Source organism: Hesperophylax consimilis, chromosome 9 (assembly GCF_061612785.1).
Source record: "Hesperophylax consimilis isolate HC1 chromosome 9, BYU_Hcon_1.0, whole genome shotgun sequence".
NCBI lineage: Eukaryota > Metazoa > Arthropoda > Insecta > Trichoptera > Limnephilidae > Hesperophylax > Hesperophylax consimilis.
Window position 1 is genome coordinate 25,676,943 of NC_142844.1, and position 24,762 is coordinate 25,701,704.

The 24,762-nt window shown below is 34.0% G+C and overlaps 2 protein-coding genes and 1 long non-coding RNA gene across 3 annotated transcripts in view; 2 read left to right on the forward strand and 1 right to left on the reverse strand.

Annotated features, from left to right (window-relative positions):
- The window catches only part of LOC149421119 (uncharacterized), a 61,475-nt gene extending 45,140 nt beyond the window's left edge, over positions 1 to 16,335 (reverse strand). Inside the window, exons 1-2 of the mRNA XM_089635824.1 lie at positions 15,847 to 16,335; positions 4,618 to 4,806 (exon numbers count right to left, since the gene is read on the reverse strand). Of these exons, the coding sequence (XP_089491950.1) occupies positions 4,618 to 4,806; positions 15,847 to 16,216 (559 nt within the window). The 5' untranslated portion in view covers positions 16,217 to 16,335. The remainder of the gene's footprint in view (positions 1 to 4,617; positions 4,807 to 15,846) is intronic.
- LOC149421120 (uncharacterized) lies at positions 712 to 2,962 on the forward strand. Its single transcript, XR_016302637.1, has 3 exons — positions 712 to 866; positions 962 to 1,062; positions 2,548 to 2,962. It is a non-coding gene; the product is annotated as an uncharacterized LOC149421120 (long non-coding RNA).
- Positions 16,336 to 20,530: 4,195 nt separating the features above from the next.
- On the forward strand, positions 20,531 to 22,805 carry LOC149421121 (uncharacterized). The gene is made up of 2 exons (XM_089635376.1): positions 20,531 to 20,730; positions 20,924 to 22,805. The coding sequence occupies exons 1-2, from the start codon at positions 20,655 to 20,657 to the stop codon at positions 22,345 to 22,347; spliced, it is 1,500 nt and encodes a 499-aa protein (XP_089491502.1). The 5' UTR covers positions 20,531 to 20,654; the 3' UTR covers positions 22,348 to 22,805.
- Positions 22,806 to 24,762: the final 1,957 nt, after the last annotated feature.

A 24,762-nucleotide genomic window follows, 5' to 3' on the forward strand; every position in this document is an offset into this window, starting at 1 on the left:
CATATATGCGATACACCAGCACATCTATAATAAAGTCGATAGATAGGATGACTCAAGGTGGTGGAAAATATACAAAAAGTAGCACAGGATGCATCTTAGTGATGAATAATTTGCAAAAGGTACGTGAGGTTCGTGGAGGAATAATCCCAAAGTAGTGGGAAAGATACGAAAGTTAAGCTAGGGTGGATCCAGATGGTGGTGAAGGTACAAAGGTTAAGTAGGGTGGCTCAAGGTGGTGGCGAAAGAATGAAATGAATGATAGGATGACCCAAAGTAGCGGAGAACGTACAAAAGTTAATTGGGTGACTTAAGGCGGTGGAAAATATCTAAAGCCGCGTCCAAATACGTGGCAAGCCTCTGCAAGCGTCCACAAGCCCCAGCGTCTGGTGCCGCGCGTGTGGCTTGGCTTGCGTAGGCTTGCAAGAGCTTGCGAGAGCTTGCCGCCGATCCGATCGAGGTCGGATATTTTGGCCCAAGCGGCAAGCGCTTGCGGCAAACGCTGGCGTGGCATCCACACGTTACACGTTAGTACAACTTACGGACTGGCGGAAGGTAGACGTGCTTTTCGTTCCGAACTTGACGTGCTTTTCGTTCCGAACTTTTTATACAAATAAAAATTCCAAACATGAATACCTGGACAAATGACACGACATTATTTTTCTTGGAATGTTTCCAAGGGGAGTCGTGCATTTGGAACCCAAACGATGTGGATCATAAAGATAAAAAAAAAGTGTCTGATGCGTGGACTCGTTTGAGCCGAACTGTGAATAAGCCCGTAAAGGAAATAAAATCAAAGAAAGAGATTTTGATGACAACTTTTAGGAAACATCTAAAAAAGAAGCAAGATTCCATACGATCTGGCGCTGGTATGGATAATTATTTTTATGCCTCTTTACCTTATTTTTGTTTCAATTTATTTGAGTAAATTTGTAAGAGAAATATATTTTTTTTTTCCTTTCAGGCGTTGAAGACATATATGATCCCATTTGGTTCGCGTACAAGACGATGGAACTTTTTTTATTGCCTATATATACCTGTAGAAATACAATAAATACCGAAACGGTGAGTAAAAAAACTTCATATTACTTTAATGGTTTATTTTTAGGTTTAATTTTATTGACATGACATGACATTGTATAAAATTATATTGGTAAAATGTAATTTTATAAATCACGTCCTGAAGAGCGATTCTATATCTTTTGTGAGATAACGGATGTGATCTCCTGTCAGATTTGTGTGATTTTCTATGGCTGTTATTAATAGGAATTAGTGTTTAGAACGATCTAAGCTAAAATATGTGACAGCTCACATACAGTGGCGGCTCGTGACTTTTGGGTGTGCTAGAGTGCTAATATTAAAAAACGGCATTATTGAAGTTGTCGTAGGCGAATTTTCTTTTATTCTTTTCGAAAATCGGTTTTTTGTATGAAGATTTTTCAGGAAATCCGTGTGACACACGGCCAAACTAAAAATTCATAAAATTTTTCATACAAAAAAACTAGCACACAAAAAAGTCATGAGCCGCCACAGCTCACAGCTAAAACCTGACATCGGCCCATAGAAAAATCAAATAACCGCTATAGAAAATCACACAAATCTGAAAGGAGATCGCGTCCGTTATCTCGTTACGATCCCACTAAAGATATAGAATCGCTCTTCAGGTAGTGCTCCTACAAAAATATGAAGTAAATTCTTCCCTAATTTGAATGGCGTTCAACGGCGACCTTCGGGGTATGTTTGGCATGTTTTGTATTGCATTATATTCATCCTGGTTTCTTCGCCATGAACCAAGTCTCATAAGATTGCCATTTTCATCATGTGCATCAAACGTACCTGGGGGAGTATATCTTGCTGAAGAACTTTCACTTTTTCTGAGAAAATTATGTAGGAGTACACAAGTCATCGTGATTTCCGACACAGTATCTGGTTGCAAATTAATAGGTCGTCGGAAAATTCTGAAAACTGAAGTTAAAACCCCAAATGTATTTTCCACGACAACCCGAGACCTAGATAAGCATTGGTTAAATTTCCTTTTTGGTGAACCTATTTCATGATTTCCAGGGTATGGCTTCATTATATGAGTGCTTAGGGCAAAAGCACCGTCGGCTAAAAAGACGTAAGGCACGTCATTATTTGATCCAGGAAGTGGGCAAGATGTGGGGAAATTAGTTTCGTTTCTACAAATTCTTTGCCACAATAATGAATTCTTAAAAACACCACCGTCACTAATTCTCCCTTGACTTCCTATGTCCGCAAATGTAAATTTGTATTTGCTATCGACTAATGCCATAAGCACAATGCTAAACGTTTTCTTGTAGTTGAAATACTCAGTACCACTATAAAATGGACTTTCAATAACTATATGTTTGCCGTCCAACGAACCCACGCAATGTGGAAACTTGCTCCTGTATCCTTCTTCTATTGCCAGCCAACCTTCCGCTGTTGAGGGCATCTGAAATTATAACATATTAGGTATATCAGTAATTAATAAAACAATTAATCTATAACAAATAACAATTTAATACTGTCGGTTTATATTTTGTTCAGCAATCACGACCGGAAATCGACGAGATAGAAATCGAATCCGAAGAGATGGATGGGGACTTATTAGGAGAAGACAACAATCACCCGCTGCCATCGACTTCTTCGGCCACACCTGTTTCTACGCCGAAACCCCCTCGCCCGCGCCGTGCTCCTGACTTTGCTGAGCGACAAATGACCACAGCTTTAGGACAATTGACAAACATTTTAAATAAGCCACCGCCTCCCAAAGACGATGAATGTGACCTCTACGGAAAGTTATTAGCTTTGAAGCTGCGGGAGCTTTCTAACAATGAAAGGAAACTTTTTATGTTAAAAATTGATGGATTGTTTGTGGAAAGACTTCAGCAAAGTGAATTCATAAGAGAAACCTCAATATCTCCTCAATATTCAAATTTTTATAGACCTCTATCGGCATCCAGCGTCCATTTTCCCAGCCAACCTTCATCATCTCAATCTTCCCATTACGAACCCTTGAGCACACCAATTCCAAAACGCCCTTCATCCTCCCAAACTTCTTACGAGCCCTCTATGAGCTTATTGAACCCAAAACCTCGAAGAACCAAAAAATTTGTTCCATTTAACCAGTACCCGATACAACCCGATACTTTCAATCCGCATTCATCCAATCGTCAACCCCAAAACGACTGCAATTCTACCCGTCCAATAGAAATAATATCGGCAGAAATACTTCAGCCCCCTCGAGAGTACATTGCAAACGCAGATTTATTGAAAGCGTATGAAGATTTCGAATCTTCTAATGACACGAATCAGTAAATTGTTAGTGTCATTAAAATTTTAATTGTTCATTAGTGTCTAATGACACTAATCAGTAAACTTTTTTGTAATTGTAATTTGTAATTGTAATTTGTGATTGTAATTTGTAATTGTAATTTGTGATTGTAATTTGTAATTGTAATTTGTACTAACAAAAAAGAAATAAAAAATATCATACAAAATATTATTATTGTTTTCCTTTACCTTTATTTCGTCCTTTAGAACTGCAATAATAGCCTTGCAAACTTCTCGTACGATTGTAGATATGCTTTGGCTCGATACTTTAAATAAATAATGAAGGCTTTTATAACTGTCGCCAGATGCCAGAAATCTTAAAGTTATCGCAAGACGATATTTCGCTGGTATAGCTTCCCTGAAATTGGTATCTTGCTTTGAAATCGCAGGTGAAATTTTGTTCAGCAAGAATTCAAAATCAGCCGAGGTCATGCGACAGAAGTTATCAAACTCCCCAGACGGCTCACAAAGAAGTTCATTAAACCGTTCTTCAATTAGTTCTCTGAAACAAAACAAAAAAAAAATAGCATCTACGAACACAAAACACACAAATAAACAAAATATTAGAATATAAATGAATTACCTGGTACGATTTCTGTGAATTTTAATCATCCACCATCTTCTTCTCTTTCGAATTTTCCGTTTTTTTTCATTTTGTTTCGCTTTATAATAAAAATACGTTAGCGCAAAAATGACAGCTGATGCAGCTGCTTCGACGTCCGCCATCTTTGGGCTCTGCGAATATACTGGCGCGCTTGCAAGTGTGGGGATGCCAGCCATTCGCTTGCCAGAGCTTGCCTGAGCTTGCGACAAGCTGCTTGTCGCAAGCATTTGGACGTAGCATAAAAGGTAACATAGGATGGCTCATGATTGTGGAGAATGTACAAAAGGTAAGATAGGATGGCTCTAAGTGGTGGAGAAGGTACGAAAGGTAACATAGGGACAGGATTCCTCAAGCTGGTGAAGGCGGTGCGAAAGGTAAATTACGGTTGCACAAATTGGTGGAGAAGCTACAAAAAGTATGTTAGAGTTGGTCAAGGTGGTGGAGAAAGTATGACAGATAACTCAAAAGTGGTGGAGTAGGTACGAAAGGTAAGCTAGGGTGGATCAAGGTGGTGGAAAAGGTACGAAAGGTAACATAGCGACAGGATTCCTCAAGCTGGTGAATGCGGTGCTAAAGGTAAAGTACGATTGCACAAATTGGTGGAGAAGCTACAAAAAGCAAGTTTGGATGGATCAAGGTGGTGGAGAAGATACAACGGATAGGGTAAGCTGTTGACTCACCCTCAAACTTCTCGTAGATCTGGAAGTCGAGTTTCTCGGGCACGAACTTGGGCTTGAAGACGCGCGCCTCCAGGGTGGCCCGGTCCAGCGTCAGGGAGGCCACCTTGCGCAGCACGTTGGAGTCGGCCGCCAGGGCGCCGGGGCCCTCGCTGAGGGACGAGTGCCGCCGGTGGTCGCGGGGCGACCCATCTGAAATTAGTGAAGTAATTAATAACGGGAAGAAACCATCAATCATCCATTGGATTTCAATCATCATCAATATATATATTTGTAAACAAAGAAAAGGAGAGAGGAAAGAAAAGTGAAAATAAATCATGTTAAAGCAGAATAAAGAAAATAAATCATTTTAGTTCAAATATTTCTATTTACCGTGACATCATATTAAGCTTAGGCTAATAAAATTAGCATATGTTTTTTTGAAATATAGGAAGCTGTTTATAAAGATGTCTATATCGTTACAATCTACACATTGAAACATTGGATTGAAATAGGCAATATTGTTTTTAAATAACTCCAAGATGAAAAGTTTTATATTTTATGCAATATTTATTAGCTGAAGCCGCCTCCATAAGTGTGCGAAATTTATCAAACAGTATTTTAAGGGGTGGTTATTAGAAATAACATCACAAAGAGAATCACCTTCCTCCTGTTTTAAAGATAAAGTGTGCAAAATTTCATGAATTTCGAAATAAAACTGTAGATTTTTAAAAAAACAAAGCCTTCGAAAAGATCAATATTATACTCTTTTACTGACTTCAAAAAAATCAATCTACTTTTTTACTGACTTTAAAAAGATCAATCTACTTTTTAAGTGACTTCGAAAAGATCAATCTACTTTTTTACTGTCTTCGAAAAAATCAATCTACTTTTTTACTGACTTAAAAAAGATCAATCTACTTTCTTACTGACTTAGAAAAGATTTTTTATTATTATTTTAATATAGATCATATGGGTTACATTAATACATACATATTTTGCAAAATATAATATTTAGATTCATAATTGGTCATGTATACCCATAGACATATGAATATTAGTAGACCTGCCCCTATACTCATCCCCACTCCCCATACCGGTTCCATTGGAGCCGGCTGGGCTCACGTATTGCCTCAAGTGAAATTTGAAAACGTGACGTCATCATTCTTGTGCGAACTATGGTCGAGGCATCATCGGTTCATTTTACGAAATAACACGGCAAAATGTTGACTAGTGCTATGAAAACTTGTAAAAATAGATGTGAAAAAGAGAATGAACCCAATTGTCGTATTACATTCCATATATAAGCATTATTTTACTTTATTTTAAGCATATTCACATCGTATAATATGGATCAGTTGTAGAAACATAATATACTATCACATCGAGAAACGTCTGGACGCGAAACACAAAGCTGGTTGGTTGCTGGGAAGTAAATTATGAACATTTATAAAAGTGTCTTAACTAAATACTTAAACGAAATATTCGACTCTGAAAATAGAACCGAATTTTTTTGCCGAATTCGGACTTCGCAAATTTGTTCATAACGTGGCGAGTAATTTGCGCTCCCTTGTAAAAATGTCTATTCATTCAAAAGCAGATTTTACTTTTAAGAAGTAAATGGTGATATTATAATGCGAGATGCCTATTTACTGTCAGATTGATTTATTGACGAATCACAGTCAGCTTCACCCCCTTCGTTCTTCAACAGTTGATTTTACCCCTCGCCATTATCTTCTCGTCTATTAATTCCTATGTCTGTGTGTATACCTTATCAGAAAAGAGGAGCTCTTGTGCCTGATAAGGGAGCCACGATTCTTACTTAGATTCTTAAATGTAAACTATATATAATGATATATATTTTTTTTTTTACTATATATTTTTTACTATAGTTTTTTTTACAATAAATATATATTTTTTTACTTTAAATTTTTTTGGAAAAAAAGTTTGATTTTATTTATTTGTTCTTGTTGGTTCGAAATACAGCGCAATTCGGAAGGGAGTTTATTGTACTTTTTTATGGCTTGGTAAATATAATGGTACTGCATTTGAGTTGTTTTAAAGATTGGCGTAATAAATTGATTTCCATTTCTCATCAGTTTGTAAAATTCTTGATATTCTGTGTTATTTTTTTCTTTACACATTTTTATAATTGAAGTTTGCTTAAATATATTATCAATATTTGGTACTGGAAACAATTTAAAAAGCAATTTTGTTGGAAAAGTACAGTTTGTTTTAAGTATTACCTTTATAATAATTTTTTGCGAGACTTTTACTGAGTTTAGGTTGTTTTTATAAGATCCTCCCCAACCTATGATTCCGTAGATAAGCAGGGAGTGGACAAGAGCATAATACACATTTTTTAGTATTTTCACATTCAAAATATTTCTTAACCTAACAAATATATATAATGTTTTTTTTTTTTTTTTTTTTTTTATTATTTTAATATACATCATATGGGTTACATTAATACATACATATTTTGCAAAATATGTATGTATTAATGTTCATATATGGTCATGTATACCTTATCAGAAAAGAGGAGCTCTTGTGCCTGATAAGGGAGCCACGATTCTTACTTAGATTCATAATTCATAATGAGATATAATAATAAAAATATAATAATATATATTATAATAATAATATATATATATATATTTTTATTTTTGTTTAATATAAGTTTTTTTGGAAAAAAAGTTTGATTTTATTTATTTGTTCTTGTTGGTTCGTAATACAGCGCAATTCGGAAGGGAGATTATTGTAGTTTTTTATGGCTTGGTAAATATAATGGTTTTGCATTTGAGTTGTTTTAAAGATTGGCGTAATAAATTGATTTCCATTTCTCATGAGTTTATAAAATTCTTGATATTCTGTGTTATTTTTTTCTCTACACATTTTTATAATGGAAGTTTGCTTAAATATATCATCAATATTTGGTACTGGAAACAATTTAAAAAGCAATTTTGTTGGGAAAGTAGAGTTTTTTTTAAGTATTACTTTTATAATAATTTTTTGCGAGACTTTTACTGAGTTTAGGTTGTTTTTATAAGATCCTCCCCAACCTATGATTCCGTAAATAAGCAGGGAGTGGACAAGAGCATAATATACATTTTTTAGTATTTTCACATTTAAAATATTTCTTAACCTAACAAATATATATACACATTTCCTTATTCTCTTTACTAACTCCGTAATATGGCTTTTCCATTTCAAATTTTCATCGATGATCACACCAAGATATTTAATTTCAGAAGAAGAGTTGATTACAGTACAAATAGGAATAAGTAGTTTACAGTTGACATTGTCACAATTTTCATCATGGATTATGATATTTACTTTGTGTTTAGGTATTTTTTGTAGTGAGAATAATACATATTTTGTTTTTTTGGCATTAAGTGTGAGTAGGTTATTATCAAACCATGATTTTAAGGTATTAATACATTCATTTGCAAGTTTTTTAACTAGTTCCCATGTTTGACCTTTTATTAATAATACAGTATCATCAGCATAAGAGATTAATTCACCTTTGATTTTCTGTTGGAAAATGTCATTTACATACATTAGAAATAGTAATGGTCCGAGGACAGTGCCTTGAGGAATGCCAAATGTACTTGTTAGTGGTGTACTAAAAGTTTGGTATAATTTTACAATTTGAGGTCTCTCTGTTAAGTAGCTTTCTATCCATTTAAGGGCTAAGTGGTCAATGCCATTTTCTTTTAATTTTAATACAAGTCTTTCATGGGAAATGCTGTCAAATGCTTTCTTTAAGTCAATAAAAATTCCTATACATTTATTTGATTTGTCCAGGGTACTCTGAATACTAGATGAAAATTTTGCAATGGCATCTTGGGTACTTTTTCCCTCTGTGAAACCGAATTGATTTTCATTTATAATCGAGTTTTTTTACATATTTATAAAAAAAGTCTATTAATTTTGAAATATTCCAACTACTTTCAATTTAAAGAATACCAACTGCTCCCAACCGTCTGGAGCCAGTGAGACTATGGCATCCCTAATTGGGGTATTTCGTGAGGCTGAAGGTAGTGGAGAGGAGAAGGAGATGGGGAAGAGAAATATTTGGAAGTACCCGACTATTCAGATCTTGCTAGTCGTGAGTCCCCTCAACCAATAGTCAATGTATTGCTATGCCACTGCCATACACAAAATAGTATTTAGGTGAAGAGTTATTGGTTGGTAATTGTAGCTATTTTGGTAATAAATCTATGTTTTTACAGACACGATAATCCAATAATTATAACTTAAAAACCGAAGCAGAAAATACTGATGCAGAATGTACGGCAGCCCGTTTTACATTGACTTTGAGTGATAGTTATGTGTTGACGGAAGGTGGTGTCCATATTGAAGTGTTACACACCATAATGAGAATGGGCGTTATTATAAAACCAGAGGTCGGCCTGTCGACATTATCAAAAATAAAAGTTATTAACATTTATTTTTTTAATTAACACTACAATTCAATGATATTTACAGTATTATGCTAGTCCTGCACGTGCGCTATTATACTCTAATACGGTATTTGGGCGAGGTCTATATATGTGATGGTAACCGGATAAATCATCACATCTTTAAAAAGTTATATAAAGTCATGGAAAGTGATGAAACAAAAACTTTATTACTTGGGTTATGTAGGTTAGGTTAGGTTAAAAAAAATGTTTTCATCGTTTCTAATGACTTTTATAGTCGAAATCCGATTGTTGAAGTAATTGACGATTTCGAAAAAAACGTCTAGATTATTCTAATCGATAGGTAGTATAATGTATAAATAATTTAACTCATTCGAGTCCCAACTGCTCCAAACCGTCTGCAGCCAGTGAGACTATGGCATCCCTAATTGGGATATGTTGTGAAGGGGAAGATAAGGAGATGAGGAAGAGGAAGGTGGGAAAGTACCTGTCTATTCAGATCTGGTCATCAAACACGGCCAAATCCATTTCAAGTAAAATTTATTTTCTTAATGGAGGAAATAACACAAATTAATCAAATAAAATTTACTTGCGCACCCCGTGATTTGAACATGCGGCTTTCTAGTCGGGATCCTTACCCCTCGACCAAGTAGATCACAATGATTTTATTATTTCGACAATTAGTTAGTTAACCAATAAAGTTGCGCCGAGTTTCTGAATGTTTGGAAACATCGAATTTCAATTACTAGGTATCTACTAATTGAAATCGATAGGTACTAAATTAATTTAGATCTCCGTTGTTGTAGTCTGATTTTTTGGTTATTTTATCTCTTGGTAGTAATTAATATGGGTATAAAAGCGAACTATACAGAATTAACGCGATTCCATAGTATGACGTCAACTGGCAAATGCGCCTCAACTCAAGTGATATCCATAATATGGTATTTAGTTTTATCAAATTATTATTATTGATTCTATAATACTGAAGTAAATAACTGGTATAATTAAAATTATTCCTATCTATCCGGGCACATACTAACTACCCACACATATAATGAAACAATACATTATATTGTGTTGGAATACAAAAAAATGGGTTCCATGATAACTCCTCAAAATGACAAATCAACACACCTTTAAAAGGTGATATAAATTCCGTTAAGGCGATGCCATACGTAGTAATGCAAAATCATGTGTTTTTGGTTTGAAAATTTGGTTGCCTAGAAATGTTTCAGATGCTTTAAATAAATACCGCGAGTATAATACATCTTGGCCTTTGAAATAATCGAGTATTTTTTACATGAGTCTTTTTATAAGCCCAGAAAAAAATAATTTATAAGGCCTATGAAAACTGCTTTAAAGTTCAAAATTTCCTACTTACGAACCCATTTTCGGTTATGGTTTTATTGTATAATGTGGCAAATTAAGTTATTTATAAAATGATCGGAAACAATTTATGCCTGAACATCCACAAAATAAAATAAAAGGCACTTTTTGGCCATGTTTTTTTCTTGCCTAAATCAAAACAGCTCGATGGTGTTAAGCGGGAATTTAAGCCTTATCGCCATCTACGTAAGGAGTGTTATTGATGGCGGCTCGATTCAGAATATTACATGACGTATGGCATCGCCTCGAAGTGAGAGGTTACATATTATGTAACTATTTAACCTAGTTTTTGTTTCATCACTTTTCAGAACTTTATAACACTTTTATAGGTGTGTTGAATTGTCATTTTGTTGAGTTTTCCGGTCACCAAATGTACATGCATTATGTTTATCATTTTATTTTAACAACAATAATTATATACATACCCCCGGCCTGAAAATAACGAGGGGAAGGTAATGACATGTATAATATAGTAGATGTATGTATGTATGTGGGTACAGGGTTTTCCAATAAGAGGTGTTATTTTGAATAGCCTGCTATTTCGGTAGATGTTACTTTAGAAGCTGTCATTTTTTGACATTTGACAAGTAGAAACTACGCCATTAATAAAAATTGAACGATACACGCTTCAACAACGCATTGAAATTATTAAAATTCACTTGAGTGAATCAAATGCAAATCACCTTGAGTAATGAGGCCCATTTCCACCTCGGTGGCTTCGTCAACAAGCAAAATTGTCGCATCTGGGGCTCGGAAAACCCAAGAGTTATTGTTGAAAAGCCTCTCTATCCTCATTGGACCTTACATTTACGAAAATGAGGCTGGAGCAACAGTTACGGTGAATGGATTGCGCTATCGAGAGATGATTAATGATTTTTTATGGCCGGAATTGGATGGTATTGATCTGGACAACGTTTACTTCCAACAAGACGGCGCTACGTGCCACACAAGCAACGAAACCATTGATCTTTTACGATTGAATGTCAAAATAACACCTCTTATTGGAAAACCCTCTATGTTGTATACATAAGAAAATCCAGTGTAAATTTTATGACTGGAAATATTATATATTCACGTAAACGTTAATTTTATTATATATTAAACTGGCTGACGTGTACCTGGCGTTACTAGGGGTTATCCTTAGGAGATAGACATATACCATCACGGACTTAGCTGTAGGCATAGATATATGAATATTAGTAGACCTGCCCTAAGTGATTAAAAGCGTATTATCCCCACTCCCCATACCGGTTCCATTGGAGCCGGCTGTGCTCGCGTATGGCCTCAAGTGAAATTTGAAAACGTGACGTCATCATTCTTGTGCGAACTATGGTCGAGGCATCATCGGTTCATTTTACGAAATAACACGGCAAAATGTTGACTTGTGATATGAAAACTTGTAAAAATAGATGTGAAAAAGAGAATAAACCCAATTGTCGTATTACATTCCATAAGTAAGCATTATTTTACTTTATTTTAAGCTTATTCACACCGTATTATATGGATCAGTTTTAGAAACATATACTATCACATCACAATGTAGCGATTCTCAAGTGTGCTCATCGTTGTTTACTGGGGTAAGTAAATTATGAAACATTTGTAAAAGTGTCTTAACTAAATACTCTGAAACTAACTACGACTCTGCAAACAGAAGAAATTTACTTTGCCGAATTTGGACTTCGCAAATTAGTTCATAACGTGGCGAGTAATTTGCGCTCCCATGTAAAAATGTCTATTCATTCAAAAGCAGATTTTACTTTTAAGTAGTAAATGGTGATATTATAATGCGAGATGCCTATTTACTGTCAGATTGATTTATTGACGAATCACAGTCAGCTTAACCCCCTTCGTTCTTCAACAGTTGATTTTACCCCTCGCCATTATCTTCTCGTCTATTAATTCCTATGTCTGTGGCTGTAGGCCTTTTTAAGATTTACAATTCCGTATTACACTATGTTGATATATGTATATCATAAGGTTTAGACAGCGTTAGCTATGTAAGCGCCCGAAAATATTTTTTACGACTTGATTACAAAACATCGACTTTTCTCCACTTGTTATAAATTTAATATACATATATTATATACATAAACCTTCGGGAAAAATCTCTAAATGATAAAGAAACCTAATCAAAATCAGTTGCGTAGTTTAGAAGAACTAAGCGCACAAACAGGCTGAAGCGGATTTTGTTTTTATAGTATTTATTAAATATATAAGTTTTATAATATATTATTATAGGTAGAATTTATAAATCGTCATTTAAAAACGAATAAAAAACCATCACATCAAAATACACGTACCAACGACTTAACTGCTGGTTGAAAAAGTAAAACTAACTATAACAATAAATTTTAAAAAAACTGTAATGTTATTTAATGTAGAAGGTCATTATTGATTTTAAAAAATGGACTGGAGTTCCTTATTATACATATATACTGAAATAAAATAAAAATTATGATAACACAAATAAGGCACTTTTTATTAATCAAAAATATCTTACTGCATTCTTATCAAACTCCTATTAGAAATGTATTGGTATGTATTATATTATATACTTAGGGTTTGCAATCCCGCATCCCACAATCCCGCAGAATTTCAGCAATATTCGATCACGCGGATTGGCGGGATTTTCATGGGCAGGATTCGCGGGATTGAAAAAAGGGCTAAATTACAGGAAAACAACATGCTGACAGTCCCACCAAATAGCGTGGAATGTATGAAGAATGAGTTAATGATGGATATAAGCAGAGATGTGCAAAATGGGTACCCAAAACCATTTGAAATGCAAAATGGAAATGGGTCAAAACTTTTCCATTTGAAAATGCAAAATGCAAAATGGTTTTTAGAAAAGCATTTCAAATGCAAAATGCAAAATACCTATTTTCAAAATGCATTGAAAATGCAAAATGGTTTCTCAGGTCAAACAATCAAAATAATTATAGAATTTTTAAACAATTTTGTCATTTAATAATGGACATCAATGTAGAACAAACATATTACATGATGGTAAATCCAAAAACACCACAACTACAGATTATGAAACCACAAAAAATTTGCGCAGGACTAATGTTGCCAACGTAAAAACATAGAAACTGCTATCTAACATTTAATATTACAGCGTCATGGCCCCGTTCAGTATTTGAATCAGTATTTTTTGTAATGGTATCACTCAATTGCCAGGGCTCCTACCAGGGAGCAACTTAACAAATGTAAATTATGTCTCATAGCGAGGTTGAGGATTGACTGATATATTTTTTTTTTTTTTTTTTTTTTTTTTTTTTATAGTGAATACCTCACAAGAGTCCCAACTGCTCCCGTCTGGAGCCAGTGAGACTATGGCATCCCCAATTGGGGGATGTTGTGAGGCTGAAGGTAAGTGGGGAAGGGAAAGAGGAAGGTGGGGAAGTACCTGGCTATTCAGATCTAGTCACTAAACACGGTTAAATCCATTTGGAGCAACGTTTCAATTCTGAATGGTGGTCTTACACCAGGGCGATACTGAGAGTATCTTCCACTCTGGAACGTGCCGCAAATATAATATATATTATTTTAATTAATTAATTGTGAAATAACACAAATTAATCAAATAAAATTTATTTGCGCACGCCGGGTTCGAACCCGCGACCTTCGGAATGGCAGTCCAATGCGTTACCACTGGACTATGCCGGTCGTCAAACTGTGATATATATATATTTACGATATTTGGGGCTTATGAAAAAAAGATGAGTTGAGATAGTAGGAAGAATGTTGCAAAAAAGCATTTAAAATGGAAAATGCATTGAGAAAAGCATTTAAAATGCAAAATGCAAAATGGTTTTTAGAAAAGCATTTAAAATGCAAAATGGAAAATACCCATTTTGCATTTTGCATTTCCATTTGAAATGGATTTATTTGAAATAAAGCACATCTCTGGATATAAGTAAGTCTAAAGTCATGGCGTTTGAAAGAGAGAGTTCGAAAACAGTGTGCAATATAGTTGTGAATGAGGAATATTTAGATTAGGTGGATGAGTTTGTGTATTTAGGAAGTATGTTTACGAGAGATGGGAAGGCTGACAGAGATATTGAAAGAAGGGTAAATGCAGGTAACTCCATTAATGGAGGACTGAACGCAGTTGGCGCTAACAAAAAATCTCCAAAGAAGCGAAGCTAGCATTCCACAATGGAGTGCTGGTACCTACCCTGATGTATGGAAGTGAGGCATGGAACTGGCAGAGAAAGGGTGAAAGTAGACTAAATGCTATAGAAATGAGATCCCTGAGGCAATGTGTGGTAAAACCATGTATGATCGTGAGAGAAATGTGGAGATCCGCAAAGAGTGCAGGGCTGATGTAAGCGTAATGAGTAAGTTCAAGAAATGGACACTTAGGTGGTTTGGGCATGTAGAGGGAATGAGCGAAGAAACGAGTGTAAGGAGAATATATGTGGCAAATATTTATATCACGCAGATATTTACAAAAGATAACCAATATGTAAGTATTTTTTTACAATAAACATACAAATTATTACATGTTGCACTGTGACCAAGAAAAAATAATAAAATATTATCATAAAGAGACAAGGCTCTTGTGTTTGATGAGGTAATTCGTGTTGGCAACATTTTAATTTAATACCCCTTAATAAGAATCCCGCGGGGATTTCTGGATTATTCCGCAATCCCGCGGTATTTTTAAAAGGTGCGGGATTTGCAAAACGACTTTTTGATTTTATCAATTAAAGTTACGGAAAAGGGAAGGCGAATTTAAAGTTTAATGTTTGATAATTAGGTACCGATATAAGTAAATTAATTGAAACAATGGCGGTTATAATATTTAGCTTAGTACACAATACATTTAAAAAAAATAAAAGACAGATTGTTTTTGTAGCTTTTGGGTCGTTGGTTTTTCATCCCCATAATAATAATATATTCGGCATTTAGATGAAAAATTATGTATTTATTTAGGTATTCATAAAATTTCAAACAAACATTGTAAACAACGTTATCAGTTCAGAACAAACATAAAACGCAATAGGACTTTATTAATATAAATGCAATATTTGATCAGTACAGACAGGTGACAAATAATTATTTTCTTATCACCGGACAGATACTAAAATTTCTGGACCAGAACCGAATACCTGGGTGTCTACCTGACTATAAAGCAACATGAACAAACTCCAACGAACCGAGAACCGAGATAAAATAAATGGGGTTATTTACAAAACTTATCGTATGCATTACATTCCGTCGATGTTGCTTTCGTGAAACATTTTAACATTTAGGCGAGATAATCAACAAGATGCAGAACCAATTACTATAATTACGAATTACGAGGTCAAATAACTGTTACCACAAAAAAATCACCATCTCTGCAAAAAATATTAATATTCAGACTAGTATCATTCGGTAAATGGCAAAATTCCACTGTTATTTTTAGTAAAGCAATGATAAATAGTGTAATTACCTTGCAGACAGGCCTCGTTAACTTTTGAAGGTGGTAAGTCCACTTTCCTATGTCTGGAAAGGGTGAATGAAGTCGAAAGAGCAGACCCTCTCAGTTTGACTTCTGGACTGTCCAAATTATCATTTTCTTTCGATGCAGCATCGGCTTTTTCTTTCTTTCCTGATGTGGTTTCCCAATTGCCCATCACGAAATCACTTTTGTTAACTGTTTGGTCATTAGAAACAATAACTTCACCATCGATGTGATCTACGTCGATTTTTTTAGTAATATCTTCGACGGGACTCACTTTATCCAAGACATTCTGATTTGACACTTGATGGAAATCTAAATTTGAATTTTCACCAACGTCGTCAGCGCCCGCGTCCGGCATTGTGTCGGTAAGAATAAAAATATTATCCTCATCTAAGATGTCATCTAGACTGACACAACTCACTTTTGACACGCTCAGTTTCCCTAACTTTTCACGACTTTGTGCGTCTTTTTTATGATGTGAACTTGCGCCGTTCTCACAAAACTTTGTTTTAGAGCCGATAGGTTTGACGTATCGTTTGCCTTCTTCCAAGTTAACATTTACACTCTCTTCCGAATAATAACACTGATTTATTTCTGCAGCGAAGCCCACCGGTGTTAACGGGTCCGTAAACACGGATTCAGAACTTGATTCTTTGCTCGGGGGAGTTAATTCTTTTCTCGTTGAATTATTAGGTCCTTTGGGGTCGGAAAGTTTCTTAACTTGTTTCCAAGAGTCTGTGATAAGCGTAGAATTTCTGTCGGAGAGTTCGGAGTCTTTGTTATGATTAGAAGAATGCACCGCAGAGTTCTCGCGGTTCGTTGACCGTAAGCCACCGGTCTGACAGTTAGAATCATCCCCTCCCGCCCCTCGCCCGTCCGAATCTACGTAGACTGTCGGTAAAACAGTTTTCTGAATGACCGACGACTGAGAAGGTACTTCCCTCTCCGCGGCAATGTTTTCGGTTACGATTTGTTCTGTTGATCCTCGTAAACTGGGGGCCGTCTCAATAATCAGATTATTCGATAATTGGGACTCTGATTTAATTCTCTTCTTTTCTTTGGCAGTTTCCTTTTTATTTTTCATGAAGCTTTTCCCTCTCCCTGGCGATTTGCCGTTTTTGGGATGTTTGCCCTCGCCCCCTTGTAAATTACCCATAATGATTCAAATAATTCACTTTCACAAAACACTATTATTTTTTATTCACTACTATGTTCACTGCATTTATTATCTAGAAGAATCAACCTACCACACAAAATTCTCAGTTTACCTGATACAAAGGTGCACATTTCGTAGTATTAATTAACTCGTCGCGCGTTAGTTAATAAACTAAAATCGAAAACACAACCAGTTAAATTGCAACTCACGTCATTAGCACTGAAAACCGTTGATTCTAACAAGAATCCATGTGAGATTTTTACGAATAACTTGAAACATCACAAAATTCAACCGATAATATATTACTAACTATGAACCAATGATTTCTTTCAGTGTTTAGTTCTTTATAACACAATAAGATCTGTCACAGTCTGTTTCTTGTAGATTCACTCGGGAAGAACCATGGAATAACCGAGTGCTCATGCGCCATAGTCGGAACCAAATAATGACCAATCGATAAACTTATATTGCCATGGCCGGCTACTGAATTGTGATAATAAATAGTACGTATTATTTGAGAAATTAGTTCTGTAGGCTGTGTAATCGTTACCTATTATCAGCAATTACGTCATTTCTAAATCAAAATTATAAACAAATAACGTATGAATAAATATGCTTACAAGGATAAAATCTATGTTTCTACAGATTATTGTTTTAATGTTTTTAGACAAGTTGTTTTACTATGTGTTTCATGGGGAAAAGTTTTTTTAGTGAACGTTGTGTATTTTACTTTAATATTATGTTTATATGATTAAAATAAACAACGACTTAAAACAGCTGTATCGAGAAATTACCTAAGTCCTAAGTAAAATATTTTCTACCTACATAACCAGGGACGGAGACTCGAAAAGCTGTCGGCAAACGTATGAACCATAAATAAACTACTCTCCTATGAACATAAGAACGTTTCCATGGGGCCCCTAGGGGAAGGAGGGGGTTAAAAAAAACTCCTTTAACCCCTCCAGCTTTTGATGGTCATATATGACCGGGCGTCCATATTTTATAAATGTATTTTCTATCTTTTTTTCTATCATACGGAAAAAAAAATTTTGACGTTAGAAAGAGAAATAATAATTCTTTCCAGTTTGCCTCAAACATTTATACTAGAATCTAAAATAATAAAATTTAAAAAAATAGCCAAAATAAATAATTCATATTTCGCGCCGCTATCGTAACAATCGGTTTAAGAGGAAGCTACAAGCCAAAAATGCGTATATTCTTAGTATACCTTATATTGTAGGTAATAGGCATTAAAATCGCTTGACAAGCGGAGTATAGAAACGGTCGATTTCAAGCACAAAACTGGATTTTATTTATTTTGTAAATAATTTTATAAGAAAGCAAAAAAAATTATCAAGTGAAACTGTCACAGATAATCTTAGCTATAAAACTGTATTTTTAAAGTTGTTTCCTTTACGCGTTCATACATTTCTGTGGAAAACAAAAAATTTTTAGTAGTTTATATTTATATTTTTTATTGAGTAATTTATTTTTTTATTTGTATTCTACTCAAGCTAAACGATAGGAAAACCTTCAGTTTATCTAAAGCATATTTTTTGGTATTCATAATGTACACCAATACGTTATAAAGATTAATCAAATCGCCTTAAATTTAAAAAAAATATATCTCACTCTTTATTATAGGAACATAAAAGTGAACTATTTTCTTACAAATTCCCCAAACAAAACGAACGTGTTTTCGAAATATCGAGTTCTCTCAATTTTTCTATGATAGGAGCAAAAATTTAAGTAAAAATGGGGAGAGCGTTTTTGACAAAATTTTTCACGTTTAATATTAAAATTTTATTAATTAGAAATAGTCATCTTTATTTTAAATGCATTCACCGTAAATATAATTGTATATAGTTTCTAAAACAATATTTCTTTTTACAGAAAATTAAAAAATAAGATGTATATAGCGCATTTTAAATACGCAGAAAACTTTGCAAAATGTTCAAAAGTGATGAAAGTACTGAAGGGTTAACCTCTAAAGCCTCTGACACTTTGCAATGTCTTAGAGGAACTGTCAGAATGCAGATTCCGCGGGAAATATTTTCGCATTACATTTGATTCCAAATAAATTCGCTATTTATGAACGTATTTCTAAATAAAATACTGTTCTTGAAAGCAGATGAGAATCTCTTTCAAATTTTAAAATTACAAATTGAAAATTTAAAATATTAAAATTTTGAACACAAACAAAGATAAAGTTTTTAATGTTACTTGCCGATGGTTTTTTAATCGTGTAAATTGTAATTACGACTTCACACGAAACTAAAAAAAAAAAAATCAATTACAAATGACAAGGGTCATTTGGGTAATAAGTACAAATTTTTTCATTTAATATAAAAAATTATTTGTTTAAAATTTGCAAACCTTGACAAATATTTATCAAATGCTAAATGTTGTGACGTTGTAAAGGGCCCATGGGCACACTGAGTTCGGGGGCCCACAAACCCACAGGAAAATAAGAAACCATAAATAATGTTTCCATCATTTTATTAAATGGGCTCATGCAAGACAGTGTCGTGCCACCTAATCGAGATAATGAGACTAAGAGCATTTAAAAGTTAAAAATTGTTTTTAAAATTCAAAATACCGCTATTATTATTTCAAACTGTGGGATAAAAATAATCTTTAGCATTTGAAAATGTCAACTTAAAATTAAATCAACATTATTTCATATTCCTCAATAATTTCGAAACCCTGTGGAGCAAGGCATGAACATCCCCAACTGGAGTAAATGGAAAATTTGTTATAATTCTCACAAAGACACGGGAAAGTGCCACAGGCTTATTTTTTCCATGGTATCTATAATTGAATTGGAGTGGAATATGAATAATTATAACCTCCACAAAGCATGGAAAAAGCACAGCAGGTTTCGACTTTTAATTCAGTCGGAAATCTTTTAGTATTGCTTAAAACGGAAACCTTTAAGACATATCAGCTTAGCTGACTAGTAGCCGAGTGGCAATTGCGTCGGATTCCCAAACGTATGATAAAGACGGAACTGCAAGAGAACCCCAGAGGGTTCCAGCATGGTCCCAATCAGCATTTGCTGAAAAGCTGACTGTTTAGATTAGCCCCTGCACATTTCAACATTCCATTATGCGATGGCGATAAAATACTAGTATTGCTCTCGGATTTTCTAAAATGACACGCTTAGAAAAAATAAGGAATGTAGATAAGGCTTATCTGATTACATATGTGTAAAAAACATTAACAATTATCAAATTTGAGACTTGCGGAAATTTAACATTTTGAAGAAACGATAATTAATATTTTTATTTATATAGATAGATAGATATCAGACTGAAGTACATACATAAGTAATTTAGGTACATGTGAAACATAAACGAAATTGAATCATTTTTTTTAACCATACTAGAGGAGCATTTGTCAAATATTAAACTCTTTTGAAATAATAACTACGCTTCTAGTTCCTTGTAAAGTAAAATGGTGAATGGAATAGTGGTTTGTTTATGGTAAAATCTTTTGGTTTATGGTTATCACAGGTTGTCAGTTTGACATTTGACATGCGGTATGAGATTTATTTATGGTTTGACGTTTGACAGTTAAAATTGAGGTCCATGTGCGGTTTGTGGTTTGATTCGTTAAAGTTTTATAGCAAATTGTAAACATGGAAACATTTTGGAATAACCCCGCGCTGGAAGCTCCTCCTGTAAATACCTATAAGAGTGACGGGGAAAAAATCGGTAAAATACTCGTCAAATTTATGCATCATATATTATGTATTATCATAAATAATGTATAGACTGTGCTTTGATCAAAAGCTTTATTCCACGTATTTTGTTTATTAACATAATACATTTATCCCACAACCTTCTTTCCGCCGTTCAAAATGTATTTATTACGTATCTCTCATTAACCTTAAATATCTTCTTTTAGATGTGGATCACTCAAAAACTGCTTTATCCGATGCAATTTACTTCTTGGAAAACCAACAATGCCTGCATAGAGAAGCTGCCATAGTTTCAAGATTGCTATACTTAATGGGAAGGAAATTCAGACATGACATAGGACATTCATATGTTCGACGGACAAATATCGCCCTATTGAAATATTTGAATTTCGAAATCTTAAATGATCTAAAAACTTTTTTATCTATGCTGCCCACAAGTTCATCTTCTGACATGTATCTGCCCACTCGTCAAATGTTGGAATATGTTTTGGTTCGTTTTCAAACTTTTGCGAAGATAGTTTTTCGAATTGTGGTTTGTTCAAAAAACGCCGCCACGTTTTATTTTGAAAGGATAAAGCGCGGCGATTCAGCTTGGCTTTCTTTGATGCCATATACCGTGCTTTCAAGAGTTTGGCATTTAACAAATAGATTAGTTCAAAATTCTTGCAAATGGTATAAAAAATTACTAACATTAAGAGATAGGTTAAAATTGGTAGGCGTTCCATTTTTACCATTGGACTACATTTTACCTAATAACTTATTTGAGTGGCTTGACTACGATGCTTTTGAGAATGATTCTAAATTATTGTGGAAATCAGGAGCAAATAATGTTGTGTCAGATTTTATTGAATCCGTGTTATCCGCTGACACTTTTAATAAAAATATTTTAGATATTCCAGAAAAGGATAACCCTGCTGAACTTGTTAAAACCATTCTACGAGTTAATAAAAAGCCAAAAGATATTATTCAAACAATTCAATATGAAAATATGCAGCCAAAGTCAAACATTACAAAAATTAGTAACAATGATCTAGGTGACAAAATTTCAAGAAAAGAATTTATGAAAATTCAAAAAAGTTTGTATTCCGTTCCAAATGATTTGAAAGATAAGAGATTTAAAAGCGGCAACATTGATAACTCTACTATTTCAATTAAAAATGTAATTCCTTTTAATAATTCATTTGAAAAGATTAGTAATATCATTCCCATTCAAAATGAAGATAAACCAATCAAATTTAATAAAAAATCTGATAAAATTTCATGCATTACTTCAAATTGTAAACAAAAAACTGTGAATGTTAGTAATGGTTTGGTGTCTGATGTTAAAGACACTTTTTTGCCACCCAACGCTGATAAAGTTCATATTAAAAAATCCCAGAAGAAGCCAAATCATTCTGTTGATTTAATAAAATGTTCCGAATCGCTTTTAAAGCTTCTCAAAACCGAAGAATCATTCAGAAATGCGAATGATGGTCTTTCTCTCACAAAAGATATTGGTTTAGTACAATGGCAATCATTGAAAAAGGTGTCCATGAAATTAGCCAAAAAGATGGACAGTTGTAATAGAGCAAAACAAGAAAAGATTATCGTAAAGTTAAAAGACTATTGGATATCTCTTTGTAATTCTTAAAATGCAATGTGCTTACCATTGATAATAAACTTAAAATTCTCTTGTCTTTAAATTGCAACGTGAGAGTTTTTGTTTTAGTTTTAATCATGTAATTGAAGTCTTTGGGATAAAAACAGTTAACAGTTCTTGTTAAATAATAAAACTATCCTTCAAATTGACTCTCAAAAATTTGGTAAAAATAGCAATAGTTCACAAAATTTGTTTGAAAACTGCAAATTGTTGGCGCAAATGTCCATTAGTTCTCCTTTTAACCGCCATGTGGCACTATAATCACTTACTATGTGACATTTGTGAATTGTTACTTTTCATAGTAAATTTATATAGCATAGCTTATTGTAAAGAAAAAATAGCAAATGTCACTTTGTTTTTTGATTAACATTTAATTATAAATACTTAATAATATTTGCCAAACCTATTCAGTGCTTTAGCTGGATCTCTGATTTGATATGTTTTAAACATCAACAGTAGAACCATGGTTTACAGTTTAAATGCTCTCTTGGAAAATAATTCATTTGCGATATTTGAGGTTTTTATCCCAAGACCTTCAATTGTATTAATATTGTATTTTTATTGAATTGATTAATAATTTGTTACTATAACCTGGTTGTTAACACCTAGATTGAGACGATAACTGCCTCACGGTGCACTACATTGTATAGTGTAAACAGGGTGTAATACTTAGATATATTTACCTATTTTTCTTGTAAGTCTTACTAGTTGTCTACAGTATTTACTCCTAGAAAGAATTCTACCTTTTTTTATTTAAATCTTAACGTTTGATTTTTAAACTTGCACATCTATCTCACCTTTACACCAGTTGTGCAAAGCCATAAATTTATGTCCTTATTTTGGTTTTTGATTGAACCCATAACACAATATCTACATACATATACTTTTGTAAAACTTCTTCCTTCTTTGTAGACTTCTTCCTTTCTCTTCATTGCTGGGGGATTACCCCCAGGAGATAGACATACCTATACCATCACAAATTTTTCTGTAGGTCTTTTTAAGAAATACAATTGCACATCTATCTCACCTTTACACCAGTTGTGCAAAGCCATAAATTTATGTCCTTATTTTGGTTTTTGATTGAACCCATAACACAATATCTACATACATATACTTTTGTAAAACTTCTTCCTTCTTTGTAGACTTCTTCCTTTCTCTTCATTGCTGGGGGATTACCCCCAGGAGATAGACATACCTATACCATCACAAATTTTTCTGTAGGTCTTTTTAAGAAATACAATTACGTAGTACATTATTTTAATGTATCTCATAAGGTTTAGCCGGCGTTAGCAATGGAAATATTTATTTTACGACTTGATTACAAAACATCGACTTTTCTCTACTTTCTATAAATATAATTTGCATGTATTATATATGTAAACCTTCCGGAAGAAATTCTCTAAATGATAGTTAAAACTCTATCAAAATCTGTTGCTTAGTTTAGAAGAACTAAGCGCACAAACAGACAGACGCGGATAGCGACTTTATTTTTCCAATTGTTCCAATTGGATCATATGACAATGTATCAAAAAACTTTCTAAAAAAAATAAATGGCCAAATTACTGTGTTTATTTTACTTTTATTACAAAATAGCAATGTAGCATAAAGTTCCTAACAGTACTTGAATCTTAAGCATGGCCTCATTGGAAATGTATGGCGAGCAATATGGGGATATAGACCAAGCCCACATACATTGTGAGGTTATGTCTCTTGATTTGTGACAAGCTTCAACCCTTGTTTCATTTTCCTATATCCCAGTTCCTCATTTGGTTTTGAATTCTTGGACCATCAGACTTATCATGTTTTACTGTTCATTGTCATGTGCTTTGAAATCAACCATAACAAAACCACAAAGCTTTGTAAGTGGTTGATATCTTTGTGGGTAATATCGATTCAGACGTTTCAATTTTAGTTGATCAACTTTTATTGAAGAAGGAAGAAAGAAGGTTCACACTAAACTTGTCAATTTGCTTTCAAGTGTCTAGTTGAACATTGAAAAAAACGGTGTGACGCCATCAAACTAATCAATAAAAAATGCTCTTACTCTGCTGAAAGAAAAACAAAATTCGTTAAGAAAACTTTAGATCTCGACAACAGCGCCAAAACTATCCTATGTTTCAACCTGGAACCAACCATACACATTCACAAAATTTCATTGAAATCGGTTATCGAAATTACCGTATAGGAACTTAGTAACACGTGATTTATATAATTTAATTTAATTTAAAAAAAAGACAAACATTCCCGGGTTACGAATAACCTGACAATATTTGAAAATCTCCTACTACCACCACAGTAAGCTGAAAATGTTGCTTGTGTTGTGATGGAGGACTTAGCCAGCCGAGGAATTGAACACACTACGCCCGAGTGGGACCCAAGCGCGATGTCAACTCGGCCACCGATCGG

Coding starts and splice junctions, on each gene's coding strand:
- LOC149421121 (XM_089635376.1), top strand. CDS start 20,655: ATGGAAACATTTTGGAATAACCCCGCGCTGGAAGCTCCTCCTGTAAAT. Junction 20,731..20,923: donor GAGTGACGGGGAAAAAATCG/GTAAAATACTCG, acceptor ATCTTCTTTTAG/ATGTGGATCACTCAAAAACT.